The sequence below is a fragment of the Rousettus aegyptiacus genome, unplaced genomic scaffold (genome assembly GCF_014176215.1).
Source record: "Rousettus aegyptiacus isolate mRouAeg1 unplaced genomic scaffold, mRouAeg1.p scaffold_m13_p_17, whole genome shotgun sequence".
NCBI lineage: Eukaryota > Metazoa > Chordata > Mammalia > Chiroptera > Pteropodidae > Rousettus > Rousettus aegyptiacus.
The window spans coordinates 28,712,728-28,728,110 of NW_023416292.1; the positions used below are offsets into that span (position 1 = coordinate 28,712,728).

The following is a 15,383-nucleotide window of genomic DNA, read 5'->3' on the forward strand; positions in this document are numbered from 1 at the left end:
CTGACCACTGCCAGGTCACTTTCATCTGCTGAGATGTCACTGAAAAAGCGCAGCAGTTCGCTCTTGGATCCTCCCCCCGCCCCTGCAGCATGTCCCGAGGCTCTGCATGGGGTGGAGAAAGCCGAATGCCCTCCCCCTCTCCCCGCGGGCAGTGCCACGTACTCCGGATGGAGCAGCCTGGCAGTGCCGCTAGGTACCGCTGCGCGCCGCCTCCCTCCCGCCTGCAGTCCCACCTCCGCTCCGTCCCCGAGCCTGGATTAAAAGGCCCCGGGGCAGCAGAGGCGGGCAAGGACAAAAGGTTGATAAACCAGAGCGGGGCAGGCAAGACGGAGTTAAGGAGGCTCAGGTCAACCTCTCCTTCGGCTATTCGGAGTATCTACAGGAGGACAAGTGTTTATCCCCTTGCGATGTTGGGTGTGGGTGGTGGGTTTAGCACTCCTGGATGATTCGCGCCCTTCTGCCTTTTTCTTTTTTTTTTTTTTTACGAAAGAAATCCAGAGAGGACACAAAACAGTCACCTAAGAGTCCAGGAAATACCACGTGAATGCAGCTGGTTAACCAAGATTTTGAAGATAATAGAAGAGAAAATGAGCTTTTTCAAGAATGTAAACACCTGAGAGTAGATTACCATCACTGAATTCTCTTTCAGGTTCAGGTGGACTGCAGTTTTTATCTTGGGGGTGCAGAGAGTAGACAAACGCTAGAAGGAAAGACCTAACTTCTTTGAGCTAAGAGTCCGGAGCCTCAGGGAGTGCTGCCCTCCGCCTAATTAGGGCTGGGAATTTCACTGCTTTGGTTGGTGCTCCGTCTCATTCAACACTACACAGTTGTGAGTCACTTGCCCTTGGGTATCAAACTTGGGATGCACAGAAAGACTGGAGGGAAGATGCTCTGGCCAAGAGGACTCCAGGTGTCAACATCCATGTAAAGAGTTTTCTGGGCTTGAGAGGCATGCAGACAACGGACTAGAAGGGGAACAGCCTCAGCAATCACTTGGAGTCCCCCAGAGCAGGACACTTCCCAGTTACGATAATGCTAAATTTCACGAACGACCTCATGAGTGAGAGTATTTCTGAACCTCATCTAAAAGAGTTTGTTAAAACAGATTGCAGGGACCTGCCTACTAGCGTTTTTGATGCAACTGGTCTGGGGCAGGACCCAAGAATTTGCATTCCTGATTCCCGGATCATGCTGTAGCTGCTGCCTGGGAACCACACTTCAGAGAACCACTGAATTAGAACCTCATCCACTGTATTCAGTAAAGCGTCAGTCAAAAGACCAGAAATTCTGCAGATAAATGAAAAAGCCCATCAATGAAGAACTACTTAGAAAACTGCTGACTTCAGAGAACTGTATCACTACTTGGAACAAGATTCCTAAGTATTGCTACAGTCAGGATCTTTTGCACTATTTCTATTTTGATCTCTAGATTTGGGGGCCCTGGGAAGTAGCTCTTGGAACCGTAGCCACTTTCATATTGTATTCCCTTCATTGTAGTGTTTCCAAGAACCATTACTGGGCTAGGAGGGAGTTTCCAAGAGAATGAGATGTGGAAAATCCCCATGTCTCAAATCAGTTGTGTTAGGTTTCATTGCCATAGTTATGATATTGGAAATGGCTGTTCTAATTACTGAAAATTATGCCAAAAAAAGTGATTCTCACAGATGAGAAAATGCAAGAATATCAAGTCAAGCCAGTTAGGCCTTATGTACCCCCACAAGCATGATTTATTTTGCTGTGCTGCTAGGAAATCTTTAACATGCCAGGAAGTAATCATGCTTTGCATTAATTACTAACACAGCATTTCCAAGCACTTGTTTAAAACCAGGAGATTTCCAGTTCAACTGCAGATGGCAGTAATATGAGTATCAGCAGTATCTATCTTAAAATAGTAAATATGAGAGTCTTTCAAGTTAGGTTATTAAATACCCATAGCTATTTAAGCGAAATTTAAAGTACATGTTAAATCGGTCAACCAATAAGCAAGAATTTATGCAAACTCATGATGTCTTTTTTCCGTCTTCAGGCAGCTTCATTTATTGGAAGGGGAGAAAATGTGCATGCTACAATTAGAATGATTGATTGGTAAGTTAAATGGTATTGACTTAAATTCAATAGGAGTGCAGAAAAAGTTGTAATTAGTATGTATGGGCTGATGTAGCTGAAGGGGCGAGAGGCACTTGAGATGGGTCTTAGGATGGATAAAACAAAGGAAGGGAGTACAAAAAAAGAGAATCATCAGAAGTCTTGAGAGCTGGGTTAAACACAGTGCTAGCCTGTAGGTAAAGAGAGATGTCGGGGATTTTGTGGGACATCTGAATGTCCAGGTTTATCTACTGTATACCTCTTATCCTCTATAACTGCTCAAAGACCACGTATGAAGGGTGAGCTGAAAGCCAGACGCTATGCTGTGGCGCTACAGTCGGCCTTGGCGACTAGAAACTGGTCAGTGTTTGGCCAATGCAAAAGAACTGGGACTTAACGTTATGGGCTTGAGCAGAGCAGAGGCATGATGAAAACTTTAAGTTAGGGAGTTAGCTAGACAACAGGATGGGTTAGAGTTTCAGGCAGAGATTTGGGGATGATTGTAGGAAGACCTGTTAAAAAGCCATTGCATTTACTCCTGTGTAGGGTAACAAAGGTCCACTGTAGAAACATAAAGAAAGTGGTAAATAGGAGAACCGTTTTGAAGGAATGAACAGCAGGGCTCAGTAACATATATGCAGACAGGATAAAAGAGAGGGAACGATTAAATACAGAGAGGAAATTTTTGGTGTGAAAGACTGGTAGAAAAAAATGGTCTAAATAAGCAAAAATTTGAGAGTTAAGGAGTCCATTTGCAAAAAGATACTGAAAAACTTGATTTGGGATATGCAGGGTTTAGGTGCCTGAGAAAACTAAGTGGAACGCTTCTGCGGTCAAAGCACAGGTGGGAGAGGGGCCGAGTTTCCGGAATGAGAGGGATGGTCAACACCATTAAGAGCTAGAGCGAGGTCAGCGGGGAAGAAAAGGTTGGCCAGACCGTTTTCTGTACATCTCAAGCTTGTTCAGAAATGTCACTTCACCACACCCTCACTTTCCATTTCAGGTTCTTGAAACCTAAAACTTGAACCACGTCATGAAGCCTTAGAGCCTTAACGCCTCTACAAATCCTGCATACCAGTTCCAGAACATTCATAGTAAAGATCCATCATTGCCCACTACCTGTAGGATGAAGTCCAAAACCCTTAGCCTGGCATTTCAGTATCTCTCCAAAAAAATTCTCATCTGCTTTTCAGCTTCATCTCACACCTCTTCCCTAACTAAATGGTGACAGGGTAAATTTTGGGATACAAATGTGTTTTGTGACCTGCATGCCCCTGCCTCTCTCTTTTCTGATCTGATGGTCAGGCCCTTTAGCATTATATTGACTCAAGAGTTTTTACAGAGCAAAGAGCAGAGACCAAAGTCAAACTTAAAAAATTCTAAACCCAGTGAGAAGATTAAGCCAGGTGTCCCAGTAGGAAGAGGAGAAAGAGAATCGTCTGTGAGGTCAATAAGAGAGGAGAAGGAGAGATTTCGCTCACACTGGGAACTGAGTCTGGGGTCAAAGAATAACCAGGACCCACCTCCATTCCGATCAGTGCCCTGGGAGGCAGCAAAACCTGGGGGAGGAGAGGGCAGGAGAAGGCAATGGGTGACTTGGAGAGGCAGGACTGTAAGTCTATGGGTTCTGGCTCCATGAAAGAGTCCGGTAGAGCAAGCCGTTAGGAATGGCAGAACCATGCTAGTTGGGGCCCCGCGCCTCAGCGGTGGACCAATGATCAGAGCAATTTCCTTGACTCTTCGGCACCTGATAAAACCCAGGGACCTTCACCTTCACATAACCGAGAGAGCAGGGAGGAAGAAGTACCACATGGAAGAAACTGAATTCTAGCCAGATTAGGACAGGAATTCTGGGTAACATTAAACTGACCTAAAGAAAATAAAGAAATGTGATGCGTCCTGTATAACTGAATTTGTGAACTGAGTTATACCCACTACGAACCTTTTGTACGTATCCATTGAGGCCCAGTCCTAGATACTTTCCACCTCTTTTTATTTTAATGTCATCTCATCCTTTCCCATCTTTATACCAGTAGCTTCCCATTTATATCTATATCCCCAAATCCTCTGAGTTCAGTTCTCCAGTAGCCAACTTCCTATTTGTATCTGCATATGTCAGAGACATCTCAAAATCACCACAGGAAAGACTGAACTCTTGATCGCCACCTCTCCTGACCTATAATGCCCCCATCCTTCTTCCTAATTCTCTGTTAGAGGTCAGCAAATGATGAACTGTGGGCTAAATCCAGACCCCCACCTGTTTTTGTAAATAAAGTTTTATTGAAACACAGCCACGCTGATTCCTTTATGTACTGGGTATGGCTGTTTCTGTGCAACATTGGCAGACAGTTTATGTATGTCATACGAAGTCTAAACTGTTTACTATCTGTCCTTTTACACAGGTTGCTAATCCCTGTTCTTTGTTTTCTTCAATGTACTTATCACAATTTGCAATTTTTTGTTCATTTGTTTGATTACTTGGTAATTGATCTGTCTCCCTTATTAGAATGTAAGTTCCCTAAGGGGAAGGGCTCTGCCTTTCTTACTGTTTTTCCCGTAACAGCACCAAAGTCTAGCCATGGTAGGTACTCAATAAACAGTCACTGACTGGCATATATGAATGAGTGAGTGAATGAACTGTTCATTTATCTTAAAACTTTATTTCACTCTTTTACCTTAGCACAAAACTCCCATTCTCGGTTCCCCTCTAAGGACCTCATATATTGGGTAATGTTCTATAACAATTAGTTCCTTCAACTTCTTCCCCTCTGCCCTCCTCCATCATTAAAGGAAAGTCTCAAGCAGAGCTCACATATATTACTTCCTTCATAAGTAACGCAGAGACCTAATGACTTATCAATGAATCCCAAACTTCTTAACCTGCCATGGAAGGTCTTCCGACTCCGCCCTTACCCTGTTTCTCAAGCCTCTAATGTTAGTCCCTCTACATATATTCTCTTCCAACTGCTACTTCCTTACTCTGAACTTCCTACCTCTCCATCTTACCTACTGAGAATATTCTCTCCCATCGCTCCCACCTCTACCTGTTGAGATCCTATCCAGCTTTCAAGCATTTCCTTGAAGCTGCCTTTCTTCATCCCTTCAAAAGACATCTTCCTCTTCTTTGAATTTCCAAAGCACTTTTGTACCTGTAGTAATTTGTGTGTCATTTCTCCGTATTCCCTTCTCCTCGTTAGCTGGTAAGCTCTTTAAGAGAGATCATACGCCTTACTCATCTTGTTATCTTCTGAGGTACTTAGAACACTGTGTTCCTAGATCTACGTAAGTAATCCCTGAATGGATGAATGAATTGATGCCTTTCCTTTTCATCTCTTATTAAAATCGTGCTCATTCCTTAAAGATCATAATCTTTGCTGCCCACCCCGGCCCACAATGATTTTTTTTTTCTACCGCCTTGTATTTTTTCCATAAGTGACCTTACCTTCGATTATAATTTCTAGAAGGCAGAGATGAAACCTTAACATTTGTGGTTCCTATTCTTTCACATGCCAGTACTACGTGCATTGTAAATGCTCAATAAATGTGTGCAATGAAGATGTAAGGAAGCCCCTTTATTTTCCCTATTCCTTTGCTGCTCTGAAGAGTCAGAACCAGGATTGCCTTAGCTGGTAAGGCCTGTTCCCGAGACATGCCACCAGTTAGGGGGGTTATTATGTCTGGGAGACAGTGATGTTGAAGAGGATTTGTCAATGAGTCTCCAGCTTCGACATTCATCAGCTTAAGCAGGGGTTGCAGAAAAGCTGCTCTAAAAAAAGTCTCCTTATATAGTTGGCTGGAGCTGCCTGAGCTACTAATCCCTGCAGGTTTTCAGTCTCTGCAGCAAGCCTTTAGAGCACATTCTTGCCTTAACCTCCACGTCAGATCTCTCCATGGCAACGCTGGAATGTTTGCTATTTTAGGAAATACAGCAGTGCTATTACATTAGGTTCCAACAAGCCAGAAACGCAATGGCTTGAGTGTCTGCTGCTTTGTGTGAGTGGGAAGGGCCTGCCTGATTGCTTAATGCACGTCTCTCCCTAATTCTGTTATCCTGTTTCGTTTTTTTAGGCTGGCCACAGCAAAATTACGCATTAAAAAATATTGCTTATATTATACTGGGGGGAATGGACAGGAAAAAAAGGAAAGAAACAAAACAAGAATTCCTCTAGATTTTCCTTTGCAAGTGCATCATTTCCCCTTGCCTTCACTCCCCTCCATGTCTGCTTTCATTTAAAGATTCTTTGAGATGAAGCTTCTACTATTTTGAAGAAGGGAATATAGCATCAATAACTGGAACAATCACCAGCTTTTCCCTGGATCTCTGAAGATACCTTCACTAAGGAAGAGAAAAAACGCTCTGTAAGCTTAACCTCATTCGATTTTCTGTTCCTTAGTGACAAAGATGACAGCCACATCAAAAGGCTCCTGAGCACTCTGGTCACAGCAACAAGCTGAATGGATGTGAAGGTCTGGAAGCAGTCAGTCGGTGGCGTGTCGAGGTTAGAGCATTTTTTTGCTGTTCTATGAAATTCATTATAAAATAGAAGTTCATAAGTGCGGCGCAAGTCCACTCCGGATGAAATGGATGCTGCAGCGTTTCGCCAGGATGGAGAAAGGGAAACAGGGACAGTCAAACCAAGTCAAATAATCCTTATCGAAACTGTCCATCTTATCTGAGAGAACGAAGATGTGGCTGCTGTTAATAGATGAGGATGACGCCCACAGCAGAGGCTGCGTCGTGTCACATCTGTGCCCCAAATCGCGAGAGCTGCCACATGTTACTGTATGCAGAGGGGGGAGACAAAGCGCCTTGTACCATTCTATACCCCTGTGTAACTCACAGACGGATTAGACGAAGCAGTTATTAGTGGTGTCAAACCACGACTTACTGTCTCTCGATGGGTAACACCAATTACTGGCTCAGTCAGTCCTCAGTCTAAACAACCCCCAGGATTGCCCTTCTAAGATGCAAATCATTTGCTTTTATGCCCCCTGCCCCTCCCCCCCTTTTTAAGTTCTCTGTTGCCTCTAATAAGAAGTACTTACTTTGATATTAATGGGACTTTCCAGTTACGTATTTCATTCTGCAACACTTATCATGTCTTTGGTAATACCAATTATTCTCAATTTCCTAACTACGTCCCACATCACTATCTATATTGTTATCCCTGACTAGAATGCACTCCTCCCATTTTCTGCCTCGTGTGCTCAGCCTTTAAGGCCCAGGTCAAGGGTGGCTTCCAGATGAGGCTTTCTCTGACTTCCACAGGTAGACTTATTCCCTGTTATCTGTGGGTCCCTTTAACACTATGTGTATAACTCATTTGTCATCCTGTATTTGAGTTCTTTACGTGCCAATCTCTTACTGGACTATAAACCCTTTGAAGGCTAGGACTCCCTTCATCAGTGGTGTTACTGAGCAACTATACGATCTCCTAAAGTATATTCTATACATTCATGGGGCTGTTTCTTGTTTTTATTGTCGTCATGATAATGAGTACGGGGCAAAGGGTGCTACATAACTTGCAGTGGACAGAGCATGACATTTGAATGACTTTCAAATGGTCCACGGGCCACAGATGGAGGTAATAAATTGCTTACATAATCATCTGAACCTAGGACTTAATTCTGCTGTATATGTGACCACATCGATATACAGTAAACTTTCCAGGACTCAAACTGCCATGTAAATTAGAAGAGGATTGTGTTCGTTTCATTTGGAAATTTGCCAAGAGTTTTTCACCTTGGCATGGTCACTCGCTCATTGCTGATGGCATTGCCACTTGCCATTTTTGCATTGCCAGTATAACATGCTTGCACGTCGTAACAACATTGATCACATCAGACTGCGTTTGAAGCTGTGACATTCACAGTGATTTTTGATACAGGTATAAACACCTGTTTCTTTATGTCTTTACTATAGTTGTGCTCAAGAATTTACATGTTAAAATGAACACTATTTTATTCTGAATTATTCTCCTTTTATGCCTCATATGTCAGTATAGGCCGCACAGGGTTGTTTTGAGACTTAAATTAATTCAAGCTACTACTATATGAGGTATTTAGGGCAGCACCTGGCTCAAAAGGAGGTGCTACAATATGTGCTGATGTCACTGCTACAGAAAAGTTGTCGAATTTTCATTGATAAATATTTTTGTCAATATGTGCTTAAGAAATCCTATGAATTCACTTCTGGGTTTTATATTATAATAATGGGAACCATTTGAGTGTGACTAAATGTCCCCAGGATGTAGTAGAAAACACTTCAATGTTTCTCTTTGTCGAGGAGATTGAAGGGGGACGTAAGTATCACTGGGACTGGTTTGTCCTGACCCGTTCAGACTGCGTTGTACTCCTGAGGCGCCATGACCCAGATGGACAGCTTTGAGTTCAATCCTCCTCTGTGAAATAATTTTTCCTATGCACGAGGCTCACAGGTCCAGAGGGAGAACTGTGACCATTGAGCTCACTGATAAGCAACTGCTGTATTCATTGATTTTGTCTTTTGGAAGACAAAGATAGTCACGGTGTGAGTGGAGTCTGTCACATCTGACTCACTGACTGCATCTTCGCAGCTGCCATTCACTAAAGAATGGCCTTCCTCTCTTTCAGGTCATTAATGAGGATGGTGACAATAGTTGTGGCCATGTGTTAAGGAATATGCTAGACACCTCATATAGATTATTTCTAATTTTTACAAATAAATAAATTTTACAAATAATTTTGAACATCGGAGTTTTTCATTTGTTTGTTTATCCTACAGCTCCTCATGTCTGGGATCTTTTGTTTCAGCAGCTACGAAAACTTCTTTCATTTTATTTCAGTTGCTTTTTTTAAAAACCGACTAGTTAACAAAGTGCCGTATGCTTTCTACAAAATGTCTTCACTGAGCAGCAAAACATTAGGTATTTTTATCCCTGTTTTATGGAGGAGGAAACTGTACTCAGAGGGGTTATGTGACTTGTCCAAGGCCACATGTGAGAAATGCATTCGCACTAGGATTCCAATTCCAAAACCTGCGCTCATTCTCCCATTCATTCATTTCGCTCCCCTAGTTAAAATCCAGGAGACTTTATTTTAGAGTCAGTTATCAAAGGATCAGGATTCTTTCCCTAAACTTAGACTTGACTGCGCTGTTCTTTCTATAAGTCAGTCGGAACCACCTAAGTATGGCTCAAGGTCCCCAAGATGTTACAGAAATCACTTCACTATTTCTTTCTGTCTAGGCTGTAGAGGATAAGACGGAAGCACAGTGACCAAGCCCATTTCCTTCCCCTTGGAATCCGAACACCCTCTGGGAAAAGAAGGGGTTTTCCAAGGATCGGCTGGATGCGCGCTGGGCGGCTGCATCCTGTGGCCAGGCCACTGGCCAGTACTTGGGGCTTCGTTTTTTGTTTTTGTTTTTTTTCATAAGGCACAGACCCAAAGGGAGACACTAGGAAATGAGCCATGGGAGGTTTTCTGTCCTCCCTCCACGTCTGAGAGGACCTTCTGTCAGAGGCCCGTGATGGCACAGATTTCCAACGTGGGTGCTCCAGCCAGTGTGCCTCGAAGTGGCGCACCACTGTGCCGAGAGGTCAGCCCTGGGCTCTCGACTGGGGGATGGGTCCGGAGTTGGACATGGGCGATCACCTCCCCCCGTGACCAGTCTCAATCACCTCTGCCTGTGACCAGCCTCGATCAATCCTTCAGAGTACCGTGGACACAAAACCATTTCATGGAAAAGAAACTTTCCATGAAAAGATTTGAGAAACACTGTCTTGAAACGAACAGCACAATATAATCAGGTCTATAAATGTATGGAGTTTTGTAATAATAATGAAAATGAAAATAAATCTTTTTAGGTACCAGGCAACATTCATTAAAGAAGCCTATCAGTTTAGTATAACTGCTGTGACTTGATGCATTTCTTTTTCTGCCCACATCGTGTTATCATTATCTCGTGTATGTTGTACTTATCCCCGTTCTAAGCATCCCTTTAGAATAGAATTTAAGTAATTTAATTTCTTCGAAATTATAATCTTCCTGTTCTTCAAGCCTCTTCTGAAAACTGATACATAACCAATTCCCCTCACCAGCATTGCAAAGACTGAATTACACATAACCATTTTGGTGCTTACCAAAGACATCGCTGAAAAGAAATACGTGTGCATCAATATAGCTGTGTTTGTGTATCTATACAGATAAAGATGGAGTAATGAGAATGATTTTTGTTTCAGAAGTTACATGAGTAGTATGTCTTTCAAAGTGCTCATCTTGGGGACGTCACACTTTTCCCAATGATGCTAGACTCAGTATAATAGAATATTGGAATTATAGGAGACTGGAGATTATTCAGGCTAATTTTCCTGTTTTATACATATAGAAGCTGAGAAGTGATACAGTTATACAGTTAATAAAGACTCAAGATAGAAATCCAATTCTCCTAATTCCCAGCCAACTCCTTTCTGATTACAAAGTGTTATAGAAGCTTTTCAAGAGCCTGTCAGAACATTTCATGTATTTCAATATCTGTCTTGAAAAAAAGCCTATGAACTTTAATTTTTACCCTTATCTGTCAAATTATATGTACATACATCATTTCCTGTGTTTGTTAACCAGAGCTTTCCAAATAAAATGGAGCCACAGTCCGAGAGGTTTATGAGTGTGGCCAAGAAAGTGCCTCCCTCTGCCCTTGTTGTGGCCTGAGCGCGTGGCCGGCCACTTCCAAGTGACCACAACATCTCACAGATACTACTGTTTGCTACTTGGGCCCCGAGACAAGGGAAAGGTCAGGAAGCACTGTTTAAAGGGATTTTCATCACGACTCTTCTTATCCTGACTCTGATAGTTTAAACCACACATATTTTGTTTTGTCACTGGTCTAAGACTTCCAAGAATACCTGGTAATTGCTTGCATTGCTCGGGCACAGATATATGCTAGGGTTCCTTTAGAAAGTATCTTTTGAGTGAATTAAAAGTCAGATGGAGGAGGGAGCTCCCTCTGAGGTTACTTCCAAAAGCAACAATATGGATTAACGCAATTCTTTTCACTGGAGTGAGGGACTTCTCTTCAATATTAAAACCGCGTTATACATACTACAGCGTTATAAATCATTCAGGGTGGTAGGTGAAATTATAATGGCCCTATGATTCCCACTTCCGGGCATCCACACCTGTGTACGATCCCCACCCCTTGAGTGTGGGCAGGGCCAGTAACTCGCTCCTCACTAATAGAATATGGCAAAGGTGATGGATCATCACTACATCATCATGCTGTTATATGTCAAAAATGAAGGGATGCGGCAGATGTCACGAAGTCCCTGCTCAGCTGGCTTTAAGTTATCCCAAAGGGCTATCGTAGTGGTGGGCCTGGCTCAGTCAGGTAGCCGGCGGTGAGGTAGCCTGCTCCATGTCCTGTTTCTCCTCCCTTTCCTTCCACTGCTGGGCAGGAAGAAGCAAGCTGCCGTCACTTCTACGGCCACACAGAAATGTATTCTTCCCACAACCCGAGGGAGTTCAGAAGCAGATCCTTTCATCAATGAGCCCCCAGACGAGAAGGCGGCCCAGCTGACACCTTGGTTTCAGACTTGTGAGACCCTGAGCAGAGGAACCAGATAAGCCATTCCTGGACTTCTGACCCACAGAAGCTGTGGGTGAACACATGTATTTGGTTTTAAGCAATTTAGAAGGTAGTCATTTGTTACACGGCGATAGCTGGCTAATACATTTACCTGTTTAAAAAATTAGGGCTCACAAACGCAGGAAGCAAGTGCCTCCGGAAGTACAGCCCAAGCCTCACCTGCACCTCCATGCTAGTCGGCTCCTCCAACAGATGCAGCAACTGTTGTTTCTCTTGAGAGAGCTGTTCTACAAGCTTCTCCTGGGCGGCCAGCCTCTGACTCAGTTCTTCGATTCGTCTAGAACAAAGAAACAGTAAGAACGATTATGGTCATGACGCTATTCTCACCTTCATTTTTCAGACCGCTCCAAAGATAGCAGGTCCAGTAGAGTAGGTTTTTAGCTTTCTTGGGTCACTGACCTCTTTGAGACTTTTCTTCAGAAAACCATGTGTGCTCTGCTCTAGCCCCCCAAAAGTCATTTACACAAATGACTTTCGGCTTACACTGTCATGGGTTCACGGACTTCCCGAAGCTATAAATGGATCTACAGACCATAGGTCTGTAACTCTTGGAACAAGGGCCCAGAAGTGCTTTATTTGGTTGTTATTACTGTTCCACTCAATAAACAATCCTTGGATAACCATTACGTATACTCAACACACTCTACCAAGTACTGGGGATATGAGGTTGGAAAAGACGTAATTTCTATTCTGTAGAAACTGAAATTCTTTTGGTGTGTGTGCCAAGAGCTTGGGGAGACACGACGACGTAAAAAATAACAGTGACAGAATGCAGTAAGTGCCGCCACACCAGAGGCACGGGCCGCGTAGCACACGGGGTGCTGTCGCGGAGACACAGGAACGCAGACAAAGAAGAAGTAGGTCATCTGACTCGCAGGAGTCTGGGGGATGCTCGAGAGAAAAGAGGAGCTTGAACAAAGGAACAAAGGCGGAAAGATATAAGATATATTTGGAGGATGCGTCGCTGGAATGGGCGAAGGGGAAAGCATGGAGGGAAGAGACGATGGCTGGAGAAGAGGCCGGAAATTCAGACCAGGCTGAAGTTGAAAGACCACCTGCTGTGCCGAAGTATACATGCAAACCACCGGTTCAAACCACCGGCTTTTCATCATCTGCTATGTGAAAGGCATGTCTTGCTATGTCTGTTTATAAGTCTTCGGAGTGCCACAGATACCTGTCCTTGGAAAAAGTGCTGGGACTAGGTGAAAAGTTTCCAATGATGACGATTATTCCTGTTGAGTGTGTAAGATAGTGGTAGCTCCCTGGGAGGAAAATAGTGTGGCAGACAGGTGAGGGGTGCCAGAAAGCCAAGTAGGAATCTTGTAGGCAAATTATAAATTCATTTAGGATACGGGGATCAGAGAAGATTCGGGGGTGAGAAAGAACTTTCAAAACTTACGGACGTTACACAAATGTAAGCTGTAATGATAATTCTGATGACTCCCCGTGCTATCTGTGCTGGGACATCTCTACTTTTGTTAAGCCTCAAATTTCAGTCATTCCTCTGACCCTCAGTCTGTACAGATGAGCTATCCTCCTACTTTCCAAAGCTGTTCAAGGTCCTCTGATACGAACCCCCTCAATTTATTCGCCAGGTGTGCTTCCTTCCTTCCTTATTTCCTTCCTTCCTTTTTTTTTTTTTTTTTTTTTTTTTTAACAAGGGTTTATTGGGATACAGAAAAGAGACAAAGTCTCAGGGGACCTAGCAGAGAAGATCTGAAAGGAAATACAACAACACGGCACTGAGCATCGTGCAATGATAGATGCGTATGTAAAACAACGCAAAAATATAGACTTAATTCCGCTGCCACAAAAGCCTTCGCAGAAGTGACGACTGATGCCTCAGTGGTTTAAGGAATGGAAAGGAGTTCGCCGAGAGGGAAACAGACAGACCTTTTCTCCAGAAGGAAGAGCGTGAGCAGAGCTCCGGAGACCTGACGCAGCATTCTGCTTTGATACGGAGGTGGCGCGGTTTCTGGGTTTGGATCCCAGTGAGGCCTGAAACCATGTCGTGTAACTTTCTGAATCCCAGTTTCCTCATTTATAAAGTGTAGTAATCTCTATCTCACGGGGTCGTGGGGTTGTTAAGAGAATTAAGGAAGAACATAAAGTCCTCAGCTTAACTGCAGGGTAAGGGCTCAATGATCCTCAGTTATTGTTATTGTCACTGGTTTGGCACCAGTGACGTGTGACGTTGGGGACGATCCTGGGAGAAATCGGGGATGACAAAAGGCTTCGATGGCCACATGAAGGAGAATGGAGCTTCTCTCCTGAAGACGTTGAGAGCTTTTTACATGGCTCTGCAGTGACATGATCAGACCTGTGCCTCGTAAAGGTCACACTGGTCAATGTGTGCGCACGGGTTATTAGTTGAAAAGCACCGGAGGCTGTTCGTGTCGTCAGAGTATCATGCATCTAAGAGGCTAAAGCATTTGTCAATTTGATATTGTTAGATTCTCCACATACAACTGCTCCGAATTGTGAGATTGAGATGGAATGGAGAGAAGCAGAACCGGAAGTAAAAGAGGAAGGAAGCGGCTGCGGGGACCCAGACGATGGCGGCCCCGACAACTGCCCAGTTACCTGCAGGGGAAAACTCAAGTGCCTTGCTATGGCATACGAAGCTGGCACAATCGGACCCCTATCCCCAAGGTGGCCGAGAGCTCCCTAGCCTTCCCCAGACCCTCTGCTCTCGCTGTGGGACCTATTTGTGCGTCTTGAAATACGCCCGTCCCTGCGTCTCCCCTCTGCGCACAACGTTTGTCTTCCCCGCCTGCTTCCTGCACTTCCTTCTAGCTTCCTCTCCTTCTTCAAACCTCAGCTCAGAGTTCAACGCCTCTGGAAAGCTGTCGATGGCAAGCTGCTCTTATAGTCTGGACCAGATGACGATCCTCCATGTCCCCAGAGCATCCCATGTTACTTCTCCCGGAGGACTTATTCAAATCGTGTAACACGTTTCTTGAGGAGACAACTGGGTCTTTTCATCTCCGTGACCTTTGTGCTTGGCCCAGTGTCCGGCACGTAGCAGGTGCCCAATAAACGTTTGCTGACTAAGTGAATCCACATCTCCCGCTTGCCACCGTTGGCCCACCGTTCTCCTTAGACCTGCTTACGGCTCCTGATTACCAACGAATGCGTCCTGTTCATGAATACCACTGAAGACTCAACTCGGAAAAGGAATTCTTTGGTTGTGGGAGCCTTAGAAACGGTGATGGTCCACTCGCTGTCAGTCCTTAAAGGGGACCAAACTGCAGGGCTGCTATATGCTCTCATAGCCTCGAGACCTAGCACAAGACAAGTAATAAACAGAGCGGCAAAGGCACCCACCCGTCCCTCTGGGCCAGGGCCTCGGCGTGTGGGTCGGCCCCGCCATTGGTGACGCCCTTCAGCCTCTCCGAGAGCTCCAGGTTACACTCCTTCTCGGCTTCCGCCAGAGCTGCCATCCACGCGGCCTCGTTCTTCGCCAGCCTGGACTCCTGCAAGGAGAAGGAACACTGAGAGGCTGCAGAGTCCTCAGCCCGAGCGGGAGCCCGGAGACACGGGGACACGTGAGGACACGGGGACACGTGAGGGCATGGGACACGTGAGGACAGGGGGACACGTGAGGACACGGGACACGCGAGGAGTCTGGGCAGGGAGGCGGGGACGGCAAGGTGAGCGCAGGGGGCAGGGCAGG

General features: G+C 44.7%; 1 protein-coding gene and 1 long non-coding RNA gene across 8 annotated transcripts in view; one reads left to right on the forward strand and one right to left on the reverse strand.

Annotated features, from left to right (window-relative positions):
• PDE4DIPP2 (myomegalin) overlaps window positions 1-15,383 on the reverse strand; it is a 152,098-nt gene that overhangs the window by 67,917 nt on the left and 68,798 nt on the right. For all 7 annotated transcript variants that reach the window (XM_036234995.1, XM_036234996.1, XM_036234992.1 and 4 more), the window contains 2 exons: window positions 15,035-15,183; window positions 11,867-11,984 (listed from right to left, as the gene is read on the reverse strand). In XM_036234995.1, the coding sequence (XP_036090888.1) occupies window positions 11,867-11,984; window positions 15,035-15,183 (267 nt within the window). The remainder of the gene's footprint in view (window positions 1-11,866; window positions 11,985-15,034; window positions 15,184-15,383) is intronic.
• LOC107514321 lies at window positions 192-4,633 on the forward strand. The gene is made up of 3 exons (XR_001597751.2): window positions 192-1,380; window positions 2,027-2,085; window positions 3,089-4,633. It is a non-coding gene; the product is annotated as an uncharacterized LOC107514321 (long non-coding RNA).